The sequence below is a fragment of the Oncorhynchus clarkii genome, chromosome 28 (assembly GCF_045791955.1).
Source record: "Oncorhynchus clarkii lewisi isolate Uvic-CL-2024 chromosome 28, UVic_Ocla_1.0, whole genome shotgun sequence".
Taxonomy (NCBI): Eukaryota; Metazoa; Chordata; class Actinopteri; order Salmoniformes; family Salmonidae; genus Oncorhynchus; species Oncorhynchus clarkii.
The window spans coordinates 4999178-5018570 of record NC_092174.1 but is presented as its reverse complement, the minus strand read 5'-3'; the positions used below and the strand labels follow the sequence as shown (position 1 = coordinate 5018570).

Here is a 19393-nt window from a genome sequence, read left to right as displayed (position 1 = left end):
CTCGGGGGTCTACGGACAATTCCTTTGACATGGCTTGGTTTTTGAACTGTCAACTGTGGGAATTTATATAGACAGGTGTGTGCCTTTCCAAATCATGTCCAATCATTTTAATTTACCACAGGTGGACTCCAATCAAGTTGTAGAAACATCTCAGGGATGATCAACGGAAACAGGATGCACCAGACCTCAATTTCGAGTCTCATAGCATAGGGTCTGAATACTAAATAATGTGTTTTACATTTTTTACACATTTGCAAACATTTCTAAAAACCTGTTTTCGCTTTGCCATTATTGGGTATTGTGTGTAGAGGAAAACGTTTCATTGAAATAATTTTAGAATAAGGCTGTAACGTAACAAAATGTGGAAAAAGTATTTTGAATGCACTGTATGTACCTCCACGTATAATTACATGTTTTATTAATTTAACTGTTATTTAAATATGCAAGTCAGTTATTAAGAACACATTCTTATTTACAATGATAGCCTACCCCGGCCAAACCCTAATCCGGACAACGCTATGGGACTCCCAATCACAGCCGGTTGTGACACAGCCTGGAATCGAACCTGGGTCTGTATTGATGCCTCTAGCACTGAGATGCTGTGCCTTAGACTGCTGCACCACTCTGGAGACCCATATGGAAGAGACTATATGGCTAAATTCATGCAAAAAAATGTATCTTATCTTCTCTGTGTGTTTGGTAGTGGCTGGGTGCAGTAATAACCACAAACACAGGGTATGACTCATTTGTGGCCCAAAAACAAGAAACTATCTTTGAAGTGGGACCGGTTTGTCCAGTTGAAGCGGATTTGTGTAACATTAAGGAAACCATGGGCATGTCTACTGTATGTGGTGCTCATTTCACTCTGGAGGACTTCGATAGTTATAACCAGTGGAAGGCAAGATTCTGAAACCAGGTGCTGTGCCGAGCGTGAATGTGAAGCCTGCAACCTCTATTTCCTACCGACCTACCGGTACATCATGAGTTTCAGCAGTGATGGAGATGAACTGGGTAAATTCAATGTGGATTTACATCACTATATCGATATTGGATTAGCTGATATTGGATTAGCTGACTCTCCTTCGGCCGGTGAAACTGCCTCTCCCTCTGAAGGCCAATCCTTGGCTCTTCTTTAACTTTGGTAGCTAACTTAGATGTCTATCGGTAAGTCTCTGCTCTACCTACTTTATATCTGCTGGTAGGGTTGCCATGTTGGCGGTTTACCTGTAAAATTGGGCTACTTTGTCACCAGCGACATCGTTTTCAATGTATTGGTCGCTGACAGCAGGTTTTTGAGCTACTTCTAAGTTGTTCACTGTGACCTGCTAACTATCAGGTAGTGAGTGAGTGAGTGAGTGAGTGAGTGAGTGAGTGGGTGGGCGGGTGGGTGGGGAGGGTCGGCAGTTGAGGCAGTTGAGTCCACTATTATTCATGTGAGTGAAAGGAGACAGGAGACAGAGCAGCAGGCATGCATGTTGTGAAATCTTGTACCAATTGAAGGTGGGCTATTTAGATTGTCATAATGGAGACACCTTTTTTTCTTTCCAACCCTTTTTCCTTGACACATTAACAAGCCGGAACTGATGCACATAAAAAAATACTGGTGAAAACTGAAAAATGGCTTTGGGCGCACTAGAGCACATTAGATACATTTGACTGGAGGTGGTTTAAACTCCATTTTAATGTCGACTTTGCATTTTGGAAAACTGTATCAAGCTGAGTGTTTTACGCATTCTCAGTTTTTGGGTATCGAAGGATGGGCAAGTGGACATTTTTATATGGAAGTTATGGAACTCCCTCTAGTGCTTTTGTTATGGGGAAAAGTCCTCAATGAAACTGCCAGTAAATGTGGAGAATGATACATTTGCATATGTTGGCCATCAAGTAGCCTATTAATTTATCTGCCATTGTAGCCTACCATTTGATACAATAAATATGTTAAACTACTGTCACCAGTACTTGAAAAGGTGAATCAAACAGTAAATACATTTTTCTCCATACATACTGTACATACGGTGTGCTACAGTAGAACGACAACACGATATACAGACACTATAATGATAACGTAAAAAGGCACTTACTTTGATAGGAATGCACACATGTCCAAAGTTATTATTAGTAAGGAAAAAACAACAATGAAGGCAATGCAGGCACCAGCCGTAAAATGTTCCAGGAGGAAAACGTGTGCAAATGTCTGCGTACTTGATCTGGGGAAACACTGGGTAAGTGTTTGGGCTCTCATCTAAAAGAGAGAAGTTTGCCCAGCTCAGTAAAGCTTCAAACATAAATTGTCCACAACATTGAAATGGGCTACTTCTATGTGAATTAATGAAGAGGTGTCACACACCTCGATTCAAACTCATAGACAATACAACTTGCTAGAAAATAATTTGAAATTGATAAGTCTATAGCCTATAGATAATTAGCAGACAGCATGCCTTGGTTTGAGGGTAGCTCCAATTAATTGTCCTGTTCCGTAACAATCACATTTTGGAACAGTGAGTGCATTTTACTCACACTGGGGCGAAAGTTAGAGATATTTGGAACTCACTTCTAAAAAGGTTAATACAATATAAGATTCGTACATTTCCCGATTTGGCAGTCTCGTCCAGACCATCATGGTATTTATAGGTCTTTATGATAGCCACATCAGCAGCTAATTATGTCATTTTGTTGGGGGTAAATACAGGTGACTAGATTGATAAGTCACCTTGTCTGAGAGAGATTTACATGGTTGTAAAAACATTACGCCAAGGTAAGCCTACCCGAAATACAACCCTTATTTTAATTGTTTCTAATATACCCTATGAGAAAAATGAATGGTGGAAAAACGATTGGAACCATTTCCCCTGTTTGACCACTAGGTTTTATGAGTTTTTTTACTTATACTGTGGTACTCTATAGTTATGCACATGCGCAAAATTTATTATTTACTATTATAAATTGTGTTCGAGCCCTTGATGCTGATTGGCTGAAAGCCGTGGTATATCAGACTGTATAACACGAGTGTGACAAAAAAAGTTTTACTATATTGGTTACCAGTTTCATAATAGCAATAAGGCAACTCGGGGGTTGTGGTATTTGGCCAATGTACCCCGGCTAACGACTATATCCAGGCATTCTTGCGACATATTCAAATGTCTTTATTACATCACGTCATACCTCGCAATTGTCACGAACCGGCTCAAAGCCCGTAACAAAAGGGAGACAACGTGGAGATAAGGAGTAACAAAATATATATATTTATTAAATAAGTAACTAAGTATAATATACAATGGTGTGTGTAATCAGTAATCAGTAGTGTAAGTGAGTGTTTTGCAGGCATGAAGGTGATAATGCAGGGTGTTGAAAGATGCTAAAGCAAACAACCAAAAAACCACCAAGAAACACAACAAAATCTATAAAGGTGTCTGCATGGAGAGAGTCTCCTCCATGAATGGGGAAGTGGTGTATTTATCCTGGGAGACACCGGGCCCAGGTGTTTCCCATGTAGCTGACGACCCTCCCAACTCCGCCCACCAGCATCCTAATAAGGAAACAACAAAGAGAGAATACGGCAGACAGAGTGGGAGGGTCGTCACACAATAATTATTATTTTGTTTAAAAACTAATTTACGTTACAAGTTACGTCGCTATTCTTTCTGAATTGACTCGATATAACATTATGAAAAAGGGTTTATTGGATAAATGTGGCAAATATCTTGCTGCAAAAAATAAATGTAGTTTTCAGGTCTTTTGGATGGGTTTGAGTGGTAATTGGGATATAATTATTAGCTAGACCTGGCAGCCCTGTTTGCTGGCGGCTTTGTTGTTGTGTTCTGTAGGTTCCTGCCTGTGCTAGACGAGTTGTTCTCTGGCTTACTACTTAACAATGTCGACAGTGGTGGGTGGCTGGCTAGGCTAGCTAGCAGGCTAAAATAACTAACTTTAGCTGGTTGGCTTGCTTGCTGGCTAAGATAACAACATATACCGGTAACATGATTTGATAACTGGTTAGAAGTCATTATGTATTTCCAAAACGTTGGTTTACTTTAATGTAGCTGTAAGCTAGGTGTTGATATCCACTGGCTGACTCACGCAGTGCTAAGGTAACGTTAACAGGTTGGTAGGGCTAATGTTAGCAGGCTAGTAGGGCTAACATTAGCAGGCTAGTTAGCTCAGCAGCGGTGCATGGATAAAATCACTGGGGATAGCCAAGCCTGGGGATTAAAAGCATATTACAACCTATGGGTTATGAGAATTGTGTTGTTTGCTGTATAACCTGTTCGTTTATATGCGTTGCCACAGTGATATATAGGCCTAAGGTCGAGACAGTAAGAAGACACAGTGGCAGAATAAATTCAACACTTTGTTTCATCACAAAACCTGAGAGCAACAAATGCCTTAAAGTTTACAAAGCATATTGCATGTAACAAACAGTTACATGACCTACAGCATGGTCAAGCAAGTTAACGTTTCTGTCATTTCTGGTCTACTAAACAACCATTGATTTAGATCCAAGAGCGGGGAGTTACTGCAATTCGAAAAGAAAACAGGAGATGCCTCCATTATTCCAGCACCATTTCAACTTCAACATTTCAAAATCAAATCACCTATGCTTAGTCTATTCCAGTGACAACTAAAGATACTAAAAACTATTTAGTCCAATCAACGTAAGCTAAATATCACATTTGTGGGTATGTGCGTGTGTGTGCACATGCAGGTACAAAAAACATGGCATCCTCTCATCTTGCCGAAACGGTCAATGACTCTGTCATAGATTACATGTTTTTCGTTTTTGTTGTCTTTGGCATCCTGGCTAAAATGCTTGCTCCCTAGCCTAACTTCCTTTCATGGAAAAAGAGTTAACATTAGCCTTTCAGACCAGGGGCACAATGTATGAATTTATGGTTGGATCAGAATCACCGTTATAATCATTGGCCAGTACAGAGACTTAAGTTAAAACCACAAGTCCAAATCTCAATCTCCATCCATGTCTAATTTAGGAAAGGGATGATTTTAGTTAGCTAGCTAGCCCCCGGTGGAAAACGACACAAGATGCAACACATTTTTAGTAACTTATGTTTTGCTTTTGTTTGAATTGGTGTGAAGCCAAATCCAAACTGGCACCCCTTGACATGTTTTTTTTGGTGTGCCAGGACCATTCATAGTTGAGCTCACTCCGTTTAGCTCAACGCTGATTGGCTATATATATTTAAATTTTTTCATCAAGGGAGCCCAAATGCTTGCTGGCTTCCCTTGCAGTCAATGCTACTGGTGTCATTGTTTTTTTTGTCATTGCTACTGGTGTCAATGTCATACTGTTTTTGACCAGACAAAATCTGACAGATGGGCCACACATACTGAGACAGAGTGGCGCTGTTTCGCTCGCTCTGAATCTTTCTCTGTTGAAGTATATTCAGCCTCTTGCGAATTGAAGGAAAAATATGAAACGTAGAGACGAAAGATTACTATTTATTTTTTATTTTTTATTGGTCATGAGTACACATCACTGAATTAGCTAGTAACCTTGCAAGCTGATTTGTAACAATAAATTGTAAGTTGGCTGAAAATGTAAATGAACCCAGTAGACTTTGGAATTCTGAATAATAGAAAAGTGAGGTGTAACTGCATTGGGACTTTTGATGTGTATACTAATGCAAATCCATATGTTACATTTCGTTACGTTTATGCTACCTACACTTTAATTTAGAGTTATTTATGCAACTTTAGTTTTGATAAACCTTAGGCAATATGTTTTGATTTCTAATTCTAAGGCTGCATGATGCGACTGAAAAAAGTTACATGAAAGGCATAAACTCTGCTCTGCTTCTTGTGCAAACTGTACTCTCATTCCCAATTTGACAACCGCTTGATAATATTCTCATCTATCAGACTATTCGTAATTGAATCTGGTCTTTACATATAGCCTACATACATACACTGAGTGTACAAAACATTAGGGGAAGAGACAGGTTAAAGAAGGATTTTTAAGCCGTCAGACAAGTGTGACATGGATTGTGTACAGCTGAAGTCAGAGGTTTACATACACTTAGGTTGGAGTCAATAAAACTCGTTTTTCAACCACTCCACAATTTTCTTGTTTTAACAAACTATAGTTTTGGCAAGTCGGTTAGGACATCAACTTTGTGTATGACACAAGTAATTTTTCCAACAATTGTTTACAGACAGATTTTTTCACTTATAATTCACTGTATCACAATTACAGTGGGTCAGAAGTTTACATACACTAAGTTGACTGTGCCTTTAAACAGATGGAATATTCCGGAAAATTATGTCATGGCTTTAGAAGCTTCTGATAGGCGAATTGACATCATTTGAGTCAATTGGAGGTGTACCTGTGGGTGTATTTCAAGGCATACCTTTAAACTCAGTGCCTCTTTGCTTAACATCATAGGAAAATCAAAAGAAATCAGCCAAGACCTCAGAAAAATAGTTGTAGACCTCCACAAATCTGGTTCTGTCACGACTCCTCACCGGTCTAGAGCTCGGGCGGAGCTCGTCACCGGTCTACTAGCTGCCGCCGATCCCTTTTCTGTTAGTTTTGTCTTATTGGTTTCACCTGTTAGTTGGGCTATTTTTTTTTATTTTTAAATGTTACCTTTATTTAACTAGGCAAGTCAGTTAAGAACAAATTCTTATTTTCAATGACGGCCTAGGAACAATGGGTTAACTACCTGTTCAGGGGCAGAACGACAGATTTGTACCTTGTCAGCTCGGGGGTTTAAACTTGCAACCTTCCGGTTACTAGTCCAACGCTCTAACCACTAGGCTACCCTGCCGCCCCAAATTTAAGCCGATAAGGTCCGCCTGCTCTTTGTGCGGGCTTATTTTTCCCCTGTGTTTATGTGTGATAGTGTGTTTCGTTTGGGGTTTTTCTCCGGACTAGTTAGGTCCTGTTTATGGGCTATCGTGGATGTGCGCCTGGTATTTGGCGTGCACGATTTTCCCTGTGTGCCTAAATAAAAGCACTATTCTGTACCTTCTGACTCCGCACCGACTACGCCTGAGTGCGCCACAGGTTCATCCTTGGGAACAATTTCCAAACGCCAGAAGGTACCACGTTCATCTGTACAAACAAAAGTACGCAAGTATAAAAACCATGGGACCACGCAGCCGTCATACCACTCAGGAGAGAAACGCGTTCTGTCTCCTAGAGATGAACGTACTTTGGTGCAAAAGATGCTAAGGAAACAGGTACAAAAGTATCTATATCCACAGTAAAACGTGTCCTATATCGACATAACCTGAAAAGCCACTCAGCAAGGAAGAAGCCACTGCTCCAAAAACCGGCATAAAAAATACAGACTACGGTTTGCAACTGCACATGGGGACAAAGATCGTACTTTTTGGAGAAATGCTCCTCTGGTCTGATGAAACAAATATATAACTGTTTGGCCATAATGACCATTGTTATGCTTGGAGGAAAAAGGTTGAGCCTTGCAAGCCCAAGAACACCATCCCAACCGTGAAGTACGGTGGTGGCAGCATCATGTTGTGAGGGTGCTTTGCTGCAGGAGGGACTTGTGCAGCTCACAAAATAGATGGCATAGTGGGGCAGGAAAATTATGTGGATATATTGAAACAACATCTCAAGACATCAGTCAGGAAGTTAAAGCTTGGTCGCAAATGGGTCTTCCAAATGGACAATGATACTTCCAAAGTTGTGGCAAAATGGCTTAAGGACAACGAAGTCAAGTTATTGGAGTTGTCACGTTCGTCGTATGAGTGAGACCAAGGCGCAGCGTGAATAGAGTTCCACATATTTTTAATGAACTGAAACTCAAAACAACAAACAACCAAACGAAACGTGAAGCTACTAGTGTGCACATAGGCACCTAACTGTAGACAATATCCCACACTGGAAAGTGGGAAGAAGGGCTGCCAAAATATGATCCCCAATCAGAGACAACGATAAACAGCTGTCTCTGATTGGGAACCATATCAGGCCAACATAGACATACAAAACCCCTAGACATACAAAACCCTAGACATACAAAACCTAGAATACCCACCCTAGTCACACCCTGACCTAACCAAAATATATAAAAAACAGAGATATCTAAGGTCAGGGCGTGAAAGGAGTTGCCATCACAAAGCCCTTACCTCAATCCAATAGAAAATTTGTGGGCAGAACTGAAACTGAACTGAAAAAGTGTGCGCGAGCAAGGAGGCCTACAAACCTGACTCAGTTACACCAGCTCTGTCAAGAGCAATGGGCCAAAATTCACCCAACTTATTGTGGGAAGCTTGTGGAAGGCTACCCAAACTGTTTGACCCAAGTTAAACAATTTAAAGGCAACGCTACCAAATAGTAATGGAGTGTATGTAAACTTCTGACCCACTGGGAATGTGATGAATGAAATAAAAGCTGAAATAAATCTTTATCTCAACTATTATTCTGACATTTCACATTCTTAAAATGATGTGGGGATCCTAACTGACCTAAGACAGGGAATTTTTACTAGGATTAAAGGTCCGGAATTGTGAAAAACTGAGTTTAAATGTATTTGGCTAAGGTGTATGTAAACTTCCAACTTCAACTGTATGTGTGCCATTCAGAGGGATAGACCAAAGGTTTAAGTGCCTTTGAACAGGCTATCATCGTAGTAGGTGCCAAGCACACCGGTTTGAGTGTGTCAACAGTTTCCCATGTGTATAAAGAATGGTCCCCCACCCAAAGGACATCCATCCAACTTAACACAACTGTGGGAAGCATTGGAGTCAACATGGGCCAGCAACCCTGTGGAACGCTGTCGACACATTGTAGTCCATGCCCAGACAAATTGAGGCTGTTCTGAGGGCAAAAGGGGGTGAAACTCAATTTTAGGAATGTTTTCCTAATGGTTGTACACTCAGCGATATTACAGCACCTCTGCTGTAAAACACAATTACAGTATTAAACTTTCAACCCTCTATTTAGGGTTCTTCATAGAACCTCCTGTAAAGGGAGAACCATTGCAGAATGTCATTATCCTCTCAAGGTTCTTCCTGGAACCCTCTAGTTTTGCTTTAGAGCAGAGATGCTGTAATCTACCGAGAACCTTTTTATTTTTGAAGGGTTCTTCCTAGAACCCCAAGTAACAGTTCTACCAAGAACCCTTTTATCTTTGAAGGGTTCTTCCTAGAACCGTCCATGAACGATTCCACCAGCCATTTTAGTCTTTCAAATTAAACTCTTTATGAAAATACATATATCATAAGGCCTTTCTTTGAGGGCCTAGTTATAACCTAACACAGTGGTGTTAGAAAACTCCTGGTTTACAGGCCACATCAAGCCTGCAAATCACATTATGCTGGCTTGCAAAGTGATGTGTAATTCCTATTGGAATCCAGCCAGAGTGAGGAAATCCAACAATTGGAATTTTTAATCACACACAACCTGCATTCAGAATGACTGCCTGGGTAGAGAAGATTGAGTAATGGGACTACCTAAATAATCTAAACTGGAACAACCATCTCGGTAACGAGTGCAATAAATCCAACTACTAACAGATTGGATTAATAAAAATAAAAAAGTATGTTATTTATCTTTGTGTAGTGTAATATTAATCAATCAATGTACATGCAAAAACACATATTGAAACAAACAATTCAGAAAATCAACTTGCAATAGAGCATGTTGGGAAATATGATAATGATGGGTGTGGTTCTAAGTGTTTTACTAAACACAGAGTAAATATTACACAATCATACCCTCAACTCTGGTTATTAACACTGGGGATATTTTACACCACTTAGTGTTATGTTAGTTAAACTCCCGAATGAACACTAGAAATGTTAAATCTATATTAGGTCAAACTGGCCAATTTGCTGTGTACCATACAATACACTTCTGGTTCACTCATTCTCCCTTCTATTTTCCTACTTTGCTCAATAAAATCACAGAAAATACTAATTTGAAAAACAGAAATCAGGGCAAAGAAATCAACGATGTCAGTATTGTATATGTAAAATGATTAAGGTTATACCCGATACATGCATAAATATTCCGATATAGGTACACACCTATCTTTATAAATGTTTATCAGATTACTCAAACTTCTAATGTTAAAGTTTAAACACTGAGGAAAAAAACTAATGCTACGGCACTATTTAAAAGAAAGAAAGAAAGAAAAAAAAAAAAAAATGTTATTTAGATTCATAAGGGTTCTATGTAAAACCCTTCTTGCCTTCCAAATAATCCTTCTTTATTTCCAAACAATCATCAAAGAACCCTTCATTCCAAAAACGGTTCATAGGATGAAAAAGGTTCTATGAAGAACTCTTTGCCATACAAAGAACCCTTGTCTTCCAAAAGGGGTTCTTCGGATGAAAACGGATCTTGGTAGATTACTATCACACTGCAAAGAACCCCCTTTTTGTTGTGTGTAGCCTGTACCAGCTGGCAAAGATGCACCTATTTGTATGCGCTAATCATAGCCTACTGGTAAATTAATAGGATACAATTTAAACAATCTAAATATGATTTATGATTGATTGGCTGTAATGATTGTTTCTGTTTTTTGTTGAGATGGCATGAAAGCAGTATTGATTCAATCAGTGTGTCCCCATTTCCACATCAAAAGGACAGAATGTTGAAACCGTTTTTTTTTTTTTTTTACCCACGAGCTCAGGGGACTTCCTCGTTACCCATTTAATATATTTTTCTGTAGGTTTTTAAGAATGCATATAATGCCGTAGGCTACAATTAATACATTGATTGAATTATGTTGTAAAACGGTTACAGCTGTTCTCATAAATAGGTCTATAGGCTATATAGGCTACCATCATTAAACGAGTGAGTACTAGAATGTATTGGCAATGCAACATTATGCTATAGCTTTTCCACTATAGGCGAAGTTCATCAAACACTAATCATGAGTGGGCCAAAATGATTCAGTAGAATCAGGAATCGGCGTATTCAATGTATTAAGCAAAAGTATTTGGGCCCCCTCCTATGCCTAAATGGTCCTCACGAATGTTTAACGGCATACACATTTAACATGGTAACAATTTTAACCGGTGCCCTTCAGTGTAATCGCCTGTATCATCATGGAAAGACTCCCAAAATCAGAGCAGTAGCCATGGGGAGAAACGTTTTTCCTTAGCCTACACTCTTATGGTGTTAAATGGCTCTATAATTAGAGATGTAGGGAAAAGGCCCAAAGAGTTGTGTTAGAATTCAAATGAAGTGGGCCTAGGCCGGTTAAAATACGATAATAATAGCAATATTAATAACTTAATTCTAAATAACTTTGTAGCATAAATCATATTTTATTTTATTTTATTACAAATCTTAAACCATCACCTAAATATGTTTGAGTGAGAGAGAAACAATCTAAACCATGTAGACCACGAGTTGTGGACTAAAGACCCAGCCAGTGCATGAAATGTGTGTGACCACATATCAATATATTAGCTTACTTTTGTCACTTGTACCATCAATACAACGCTTGAGGAATGAGACCACGTGATATAGCGGGGCGGTCGAACTAGCCTGCAAGCCATTTTGGGAACAGTGTCAGTTTCTACTGCTATCAAGTGCCGCTCTATGCATAGCCTACTGCTTCATAGGGGTCGAGCACGGAGCAAACCGATAACCTATTTGGACCGGCACTGTTCAGAATCTGTGTAAAGTTTCTGACTCTCCGCGCGTTGATCTTTTTCTATTTGTTGAGAATTTCGCCACTGCCATTGAACAGCATTTGTAGCTCGTTCCAAGATGGCCGCTTGGGTTGCATACATTTTTTTCTGATCGACTTGTAACTTTCATTGTCCATCACATACGGGATATAACCCCTTAGGTATGTATTTACAGAACTTTTAGTTTTAACTTGCAAAAATACAAGTTTATATTAAATGTTATAGCATTGCAAATGCAAGACCACAGCAGGCTATCGGATTAATAGTGAACATCGGCAGTGGACCACACGGGCATATGGACACTCAAAGCACACACGATTGTAGAATGTTATATTATTTCAATGGTTATGTTTGTGTTCTTTCTGGAGCGCGTAACTTACAAAATTGAAACATGGTCGCAGATCTGTTCATAGCAGCCAATGTTAACGGATCTGCAGAGAAGCATCCACATTCGTATGTATTCTACCAAGCTGATTTCAAACAGTTGTCCCCACAACAGGCTCATTAGGCTGTTGTTTTCATGAAAGTGGTATCAAATATGATTTGTCGTTGTAGCAAAATTGCCACGTTTGTTTCCAATATAGATACGTTTATTCTGTCTTTCATTGAAAATAAATGGGCTACGTTGTAGATACGTAATTAAGTTGACAGGATTTCGCTGTTGTGAAGTTTTAGGCTATTGCGAATATACTACTTTGTTTAGGCAGTAAATAGTTAATAGGCTGGTTATAGCCTATTAAATGTATTTAATTCCGTTATGTTGAACAGAGATGGCTTTCTCACACACTGATTTTATGTCTTATCGCAAGAATAGACCTAGACTATGTTTTGTTATGTTATTCAGTCACTTGAAAAGTGTTGAAAATGTTAAAGATTGATGGTTTATTGCTGTGGATCATTTGATGATAAATAGATTTGATGAAATGACCTCATGGGATCATTTACAATGCTGTTAACATAATTAACAATGCGATGGGTACCATTCAAGATTGTTCAGATCAATGCAATGGTTGTCTTTCTCTGATCAATAATGAGTAGGCTACTAGAGATCCATTCTCGACCTTCTGCGCAATTGATGTGTGGTCCTCGACGTTCACTAGGCGATGTCAATATAATTTTCAAATGTATCTTCGTCGCAGTATGGTTTAATGCAATTTAGCCTGGCCTACACAAGATCAATAGATTGTCTCGATCACCAATTGGCCAAATGTTGTCTCAAAATTCAGAGCACCACTCGAATCTAATTTGAAATCAAGATAAATGCCTTAGCCTACTGGGGTGTTGCTCATCATCTAGTTCTGAAATAATAGTCAGCTAATTATATTTGTTTGGATTAGGACCTGATCATATTTTTATGCTCATTCGGCTGTGGCCATTGGAATATAGGCCGGCTCGAGGCTACTATTATTAGGCCTGCCTATATAAACTATGTAAACACAATCAATAATGTAGGCCTATTCTTGTGATGACATTGTTTGACACAATAAGCTGAGTCAAAAACTCACATGTAGGCCAAACACATATAAATAACAAAATGTTTCACGTTTATTAAATCTTTAAATTATACCTATTTCTCCCCACCCACAATAAGGTCAGTCGCGTTTCTTGTTGGTCAACTTTCATAAATGCATTAAAAACAGACTATAATTTTCTGCTATGTGAAATGTTCTGCACTAGATCAGTCATGTCTATAGGCCTAACAATGGGATTGACCCATAATAATATTTGAAAATCGATACATTCGAGAAAGAAAGTTAACTTTTGCGTAATTTGGGGCATGATGGATTATTTCTTTCGTTTATGGCTACAATTTCGTTGTTGCAATGATAAGCTCTAATCAGACAATGGGATGCGTAGTTCAACAGCACAGGACAAGCATTGCTTTAAACGTTTTCACATCACAGTGAACTAACTAGCTATTGTCTTGAGGCGCGTGATAATGGGTACATTCGGAGATTACGTGCCTAATGTGAGCTCCCCGTTTATTGACAGGTATGACGGGTCAGAGATTTGTCCAACTAAATGTTCAAATATTTTAGGAATTAACTTCTTTTAGAGTTGATGATAAGAGGGCTGAGCCATTGCGCGCTGTTTAGTTAACACACATAGCTGAGTAGAATGAAACGTGCGATTTTTGTAGGTCTGGAGTTCACACTGCCATGTTTGCGTGAACATGCGCCAACATAGTGTGACACATGCGTCTTAATTCTTGCTTGGTCATATAGTTAAAATAATCACAATTTTCGAGTGTGCTGCATATTCTGTCGAGTCTACTCTGTTGCACAACCATTCGACATCGCTGTATCCATCCGAAGCATTGATCCATTGACATTTGTGATGAATAGGCTAGGTTTTTTAAATAAATCAACATTATTGATTATCAGCTGCCCATGGTAGATGCTATACAGCCAAGGAGGTCATTGCAATAGTCTACATTTCGCACATAAGCCTATGATTTAACAATTATGATTGGTTAGTCCAACATTTAATTTGACAAATAGCCTACAGTGAGTTATTGTCTTGGAACGCATGTGGAGATGCATAATGCGCGCTCCCAGTTTCTCGACAGGTGTAGGAATGTATACATTTAACTCAATTTTCCAACACAAGTTGTGCGCTCGTCAGATACGCTATGGTGTGCTTCTTTTAGAATGGCCATGCATAAGAGGGATGAAAGAGCTTATTGCGTCTTGTATCAGGTCAAGCTTGCGGTTTGTAGGCAAAGCCGGTACTTCACTGTTTGCGTCTGCATGCAGTCGCAGGACACACTTTACTTACAATCTTATACAGCCCATAATGACAACGCGCCACATTGATGTCGCATGATCGCATAATACTGAAATTAATCGAAAGTCCTTCTCTCGGGCAATTAGGTAATTATCAATGCAATGTGAAATGTATCCTACATAGGCTGCCTACGAAGATATTGATAATAAACATATTGATCCATTATAAAATGAGCACAAGATATTAACATTTAGTTGGAAACGTTCCTCTAAATCCGTCAAGAAACCGCTTAGTCTACACTTAAAAAATGTGGGTAATTGGGGTTCTATCCAGATCCAATTTTTCTATGACTAGGTTATACTCCGAATTTAGGCTGCATAATGTATGCCAATAATAGGGCAAATAATGGTTGTTTACTGTGTTTTAAGTCAATTAAATATATTGCCACTTTGCGTTATAGACCTAGCAATGTTTTTAATGAATTGAGCTTTGGAAAAGGTTGATCATCATTCATCGGCCAAATCGCCCTATAACAAATAAACTCGCACACATTCCGGACATGAAAAAGTAGCCTTATGCATGTGCTGTCAGTTTGCAATTTTTTTTAACCTCGCATCGAAATCAACATTTCTGTGACGTGCTTCTGGAATTGTTAGGCTATTCTAGATAAATCAAACGCTTGGCTTGAAGTGAAGACTTCTGGAGAAGCTGGAAACAAAATTCATGGTAGCAATTACAAAAGGGTAAATTGTTATTGGGCTACATAAAATTCTATAATAAATAGGCCTACGAGATAAATATTGGTTTAACCTATTTAAATTCACCAAAATAATCTCCAGGTTCGTTTTTCGCAGGGTAGACATTAAAACAGTAACATAAATGCTTTACATTCTCAAGGCACATCGCCGCCCGTTTGTGTTCTGAACAGATTGCGAAACTACGCTGTATCCATTAATTCATTTGTTTATCCTTTCTTATAGGATTTTACAATTTTAGGACAATGCACAGAACAACAAAAATCAAGATTACTGAGCTGAATCCACATTTGATGTGTGTCTTGTGCGGCGGATATTTTATCGACGCAACCACCATTGTGGAGTGTTTACACTCATGTAAGTTGTCGTCAGTTGGATTTAATTCAAAATACCACACAATGCAAGTTGCTGTCTATGCCCACAGTTTTGACTGATTCGTTTGGCTTAAAGTATGCAGTGTTGTCAAATTGTTTTGATTATTTTGTCTTTTCAGTCTGTAAAATGTGCATTGTTTGTTATCTGGAGACCAGCAAATTCTGTCCAATTTGTGATGTCCAGATTCACAAAACGAAACCCCTTTTGAATATTAGGTGAGTAGCCTATATATGTCATTTTGTAAGGCAATAAATTAAAGTTCTATAATATTTTTTAACTCGAATATGAGTGTGGAGACTTAGGGCTCAAATAAATTGAAACCACATTACAATATTGGCATCTCTTTTCCAAGTAAACCCTGGCTCAGAAATGAATCATACAATTTGCTGAAATAATTTAAAAAAAAAATCTATTTCAGGTCTGACAAGACCCTTCAAGACATTGTTTACAGGTTGGTACCTGGGCTTTTCAAAGGTCAGTACATTTTCCCGTTCATCCCCTCAAGTTGGTTTGTAAAAATGTCAAGTGCATCATAATACATGAACAATTATTTATTATTTTGCTTGCAGATGAAATGAAACGAAGGAGGGATTTCTATGTTGCACATCCTTCTCTTGATGGTAAACAAGTTGAATCAATGGCGAAGCATCTCAAGCATATCATTGCAACTTCAATGTTCATGTTGCTTTATCATTAGAAAGAGGAGGATTGGCACACTTGAATACTAGGTTGGTTTCTTATTTTGTAGCTGGAAATGGATCAAATGAAGAGCGAGGGGAGGTGGCAGATGAAGAAAAGAGAATAATAGCCGACAATGAGATTATAAGCCTGTCCATTGAATTTTTTCATCAGAGCAAGTAAGGCTGCTTTCAAACCGCCAAAAAGTATGCTTAAAAAATGCAGCCAACCCCCATGCTTGTCAATTATTTCTTTGCTCTTTTTTCCAATTGTAAATTTAGCTTTTCTCTTAGGCTGGGAAATGAGGATGGTGAAGTCAAGGATACGAAGACAGAGGTGATTGTTTTAACCCTAAGAAAATTGTATTGGTGTCTTTTAAATACAGGGTCAATCCAGATGGCTGTAAAGTAACGCAGTGTTTATCAAGTCTCAACTCAACTTACCTTTTTTTTGTCTGAAGATGATTGACAAGCGATACTTGCAATGTCCAGCAGCCATGACCATAATGCATCTGAGGAAATTCCTTCGAAGTAAAATGGATATTCCATGCACCTATCAGGTGACTACGGATATTTAATCAATGATTATTCATGTAATTATTTGAAATTCAGTGAACAATGGACCTATCTGAAATGTTGTGCATTTGTATAGACATTGTGTAGATTTGTTAAACTTAGAATCGACTTTGTTTCTTAAAAAAAAATACTGTGTACAACTGATTGATTATGGCTAGATTTTTACTAAAGTTTCACACTGTTTATATAAATGATTAATCACACCTAATCTTTTCTCTCAAAATGTGTTGTTCACAGATAGAAGTTATGTATGAAGATGAACCATTGACGGATTACTACACATTAATGGACATTGCACACATCTACACCTGGAGAAGGGTAAGCATTTACCCTTGCACTTCAACACATGAAATATCATTTTTTTCTAATAAGACCTTGAAATGATATGCTTTGTTGTTTTACTTATTTATAAGGGGAAAGTATAAGGTTGTGAAGTGGTGCATCCATTCAAGAATTCGATTCTCTACCAAGCAATATGTTCACATGTATTTTGGAGAGCTTACACATTTATTTAAAAAAAATCTCTCTATTGCTTGTTTAAAGCTCATGTCATTCTTAAAATACATGCTCAGAGGAGGCCATCTGAGAATATGGTTATAAGTCACAGAAAAGTCCCCTGTACACATAAACTTAAGAAAATCTTCACTTGTTTTAGAATGGTCCCTTGCCATTGAAATACCGGGTACGAACAGGCTGCAAGAAGATGAAGATGAGCAGCCCAAGAAACGGGGCCAAAACCACACAACATGCTGGAGGAGTATGCTATGACTCTGGGACTGGGGGTGACAAGCATCTGAACAATGACCCCGAAGCTCCCTCCACCTCATCCTCCTCTCTGCCCAGTCCGAGCCACAGAATTGTCCACTCATCATCATCATCGCTTACCCACTTCCCCCACCTCTCCAGCATTGGCACCTCAACAAACGGTATCTTAACAAAAGCGGGTCCAAATCAACTTTCCCGGACATTCACGCCAACATAGACTGTAGATACTTTTATTATTGTTTCAAACATTTGCCGTTTTTATATAATCCTATGTGGACAATATATTTGTTCATTTGTCTAAGAAAGACTGTGGAAAGACTTATTGAATTTGCTCAATGGCATCTGCAGATCGGATTTGAAATGGCTAGCCCAGTAATGTAATGTGGAATGTGGAATGTGAAAAAAATATCACGTTTACTTCAAACCTGGACATTCCAATGATTCCTATAACTGAATTGCCAAATACTCTAGTTGATTGAAATGGAAATGTGATTTTGGCTTCGTCAACTTAATTTGTCAACACACAACAATAGTTGACAAAAATAGTTGACTATTGCCCTCTGCATACATGTAATGGGGAATTTAATAAACACAACCTGATTGTTTTGGCTTTAAGGGTGCAATCTGCAGTAGGTACTGCTGTTAAATGGTCACTTCAATTAACAATATACACTATACAAAACTATGTTGACACCCGTTCAAATGAGTGGATTCGGCTATTTCAGCCACACCCATTGTATAAAATCGACCACACAGTCATGCAATCTCCATAGACAAACATTGGCCGTAGAATGGCCTTACTGAAGAGCTCAGTGACATTCAACGTGGCACCGTCATAGGATGCCACCTTTCCAACAAGTCAGTTTCTTCCCTGCAATTTCTTCCCTGCTAGTGCTTTCCCTGTCAACTGTAAGTGCTGTTATTATGAAGTGGAAATGTCTAGGAGCAACAACGGCTCAGCTGTGAAGTGGTAGGCCACACAAGGTCATCGAATGGGACCACTGAAGCACGTAGCGTGTAAAAAATCGAATGTCCTCGGTTGCAATACTCACTCCCGAGTTCCTGAAAGCAACGTCAGCACAATAACTGTTTGTTGGGAGCTTCATGAAATGGGTTTTAATGGCTGAGCAGTCGCACACAAGCCTAAGATCACCATGCTCAATCCCAAGCGTCGGCTGGAGTGGTGTAAAACTCGCCGCCATTGGACTCTGAAGCAATGGAAACGCGTTCTCAGGAGTGTTTAGTGAAGCTTCACCATCTGGCAGTCCGACGGATGAATCTGGGTTTGGCAGAAGCCAGGAGAACTCTACCTGCCCCATTGCATAGTGCCATCTGTAAAGTTTGGTGGAGGAAGAATAATGGTCTGGGGCTGTTTTTCATGGTTCGGGCTAGGCTCCTTAGTTCCTCTGAAGGTAAATCTTAACGCTACAGCATACAATGACAGTCTAGACGATTCTGTGCTTCTGACTTTGTTTTAGCATGGCCCTCCTGTTTCAGCATGGCAATGCCCCCGTGCACAAAGCGAGGTCCATACAGAAATTGTTTGTCGAGATCGGTGTGGAAGAACTTGACTGGCCTGCACAGAGCCCTGACCTCAATCCCATCGAACACCTTTGGGATGAATTGGAATGCTGACTGCGAGCCAGGCCTAATCACCCAACATCAGTGCCCATCCAACTAATGCTCTTGTGGCTGAATGGAAGCAAGTCCCTGCAGTAATGTTCCAACATCTAGTGGAATGCCTTCCCAGAAGACTGGAGGCTGTTATAGCAGCAAAAAGGGACCAACTCCATATTAATGCCCATGATTTTGGAATGAGATGTCCAACGACCAGGTGTCTACATACTTTTGGTCATGTAGTGTATATAGGCTACCCAATACCCGATTCTTGAA

The 19393-nt window shown here is 39.2% G+C and overlaps 1 protein-coding gene across 3 annotated transcripts; it reads left to right on the top strand.

Annotated features, from left to right (window-relative positions):
- Positions 1-1030: 1030 nt before the first annotated feature.
- On the top strand, positions 1031-18129 carry LOC139386868 (polycomb complex protein BMI-1-B-like). 3 transcript variants are annotated; one of them, XM_071132727.1, is made up of 10 exons: positions 1031-1164; positions 15333-15464; positions 15601-15697; positions 15901-15956; positions 16052-16102; positions 16231-16339; positions 16454-16496; positions 16621-16719; positions 16973-17053; positions 17391-18112. In XM_071132727.1, exons 1-10 carry the CDS (start codon positions 1155-1157, stop codon positions 17715-17717), a joined length of 1005 nt encoding a protein of 334 aa, XP_070988828.1. In that variant the 5' UTR covers positions 1031-1154; the 3' UTR covers positions 17718-18112. The 3 variants fall into 3 exon arrangements, with proteins under 3 accessions (XP_070988828.1, XP_070988829.1, XP_070988830.1); XM_071132728.1 differs by lacking the exon at positions 1031-1164 and adding an exon at positions 11453-11786 and having other exon boundaries at positions 16442-16496; positions 17391-18129; XM_071132729.1 differs by lacking the exon at positions 1031-1164 and adding an exon at positions 11453-11786 and having other exon boundaries at positions 17391-18113.
- The last annotated feature ends 1264 nt before the right edge of the window (positions 18130-19393 follow it).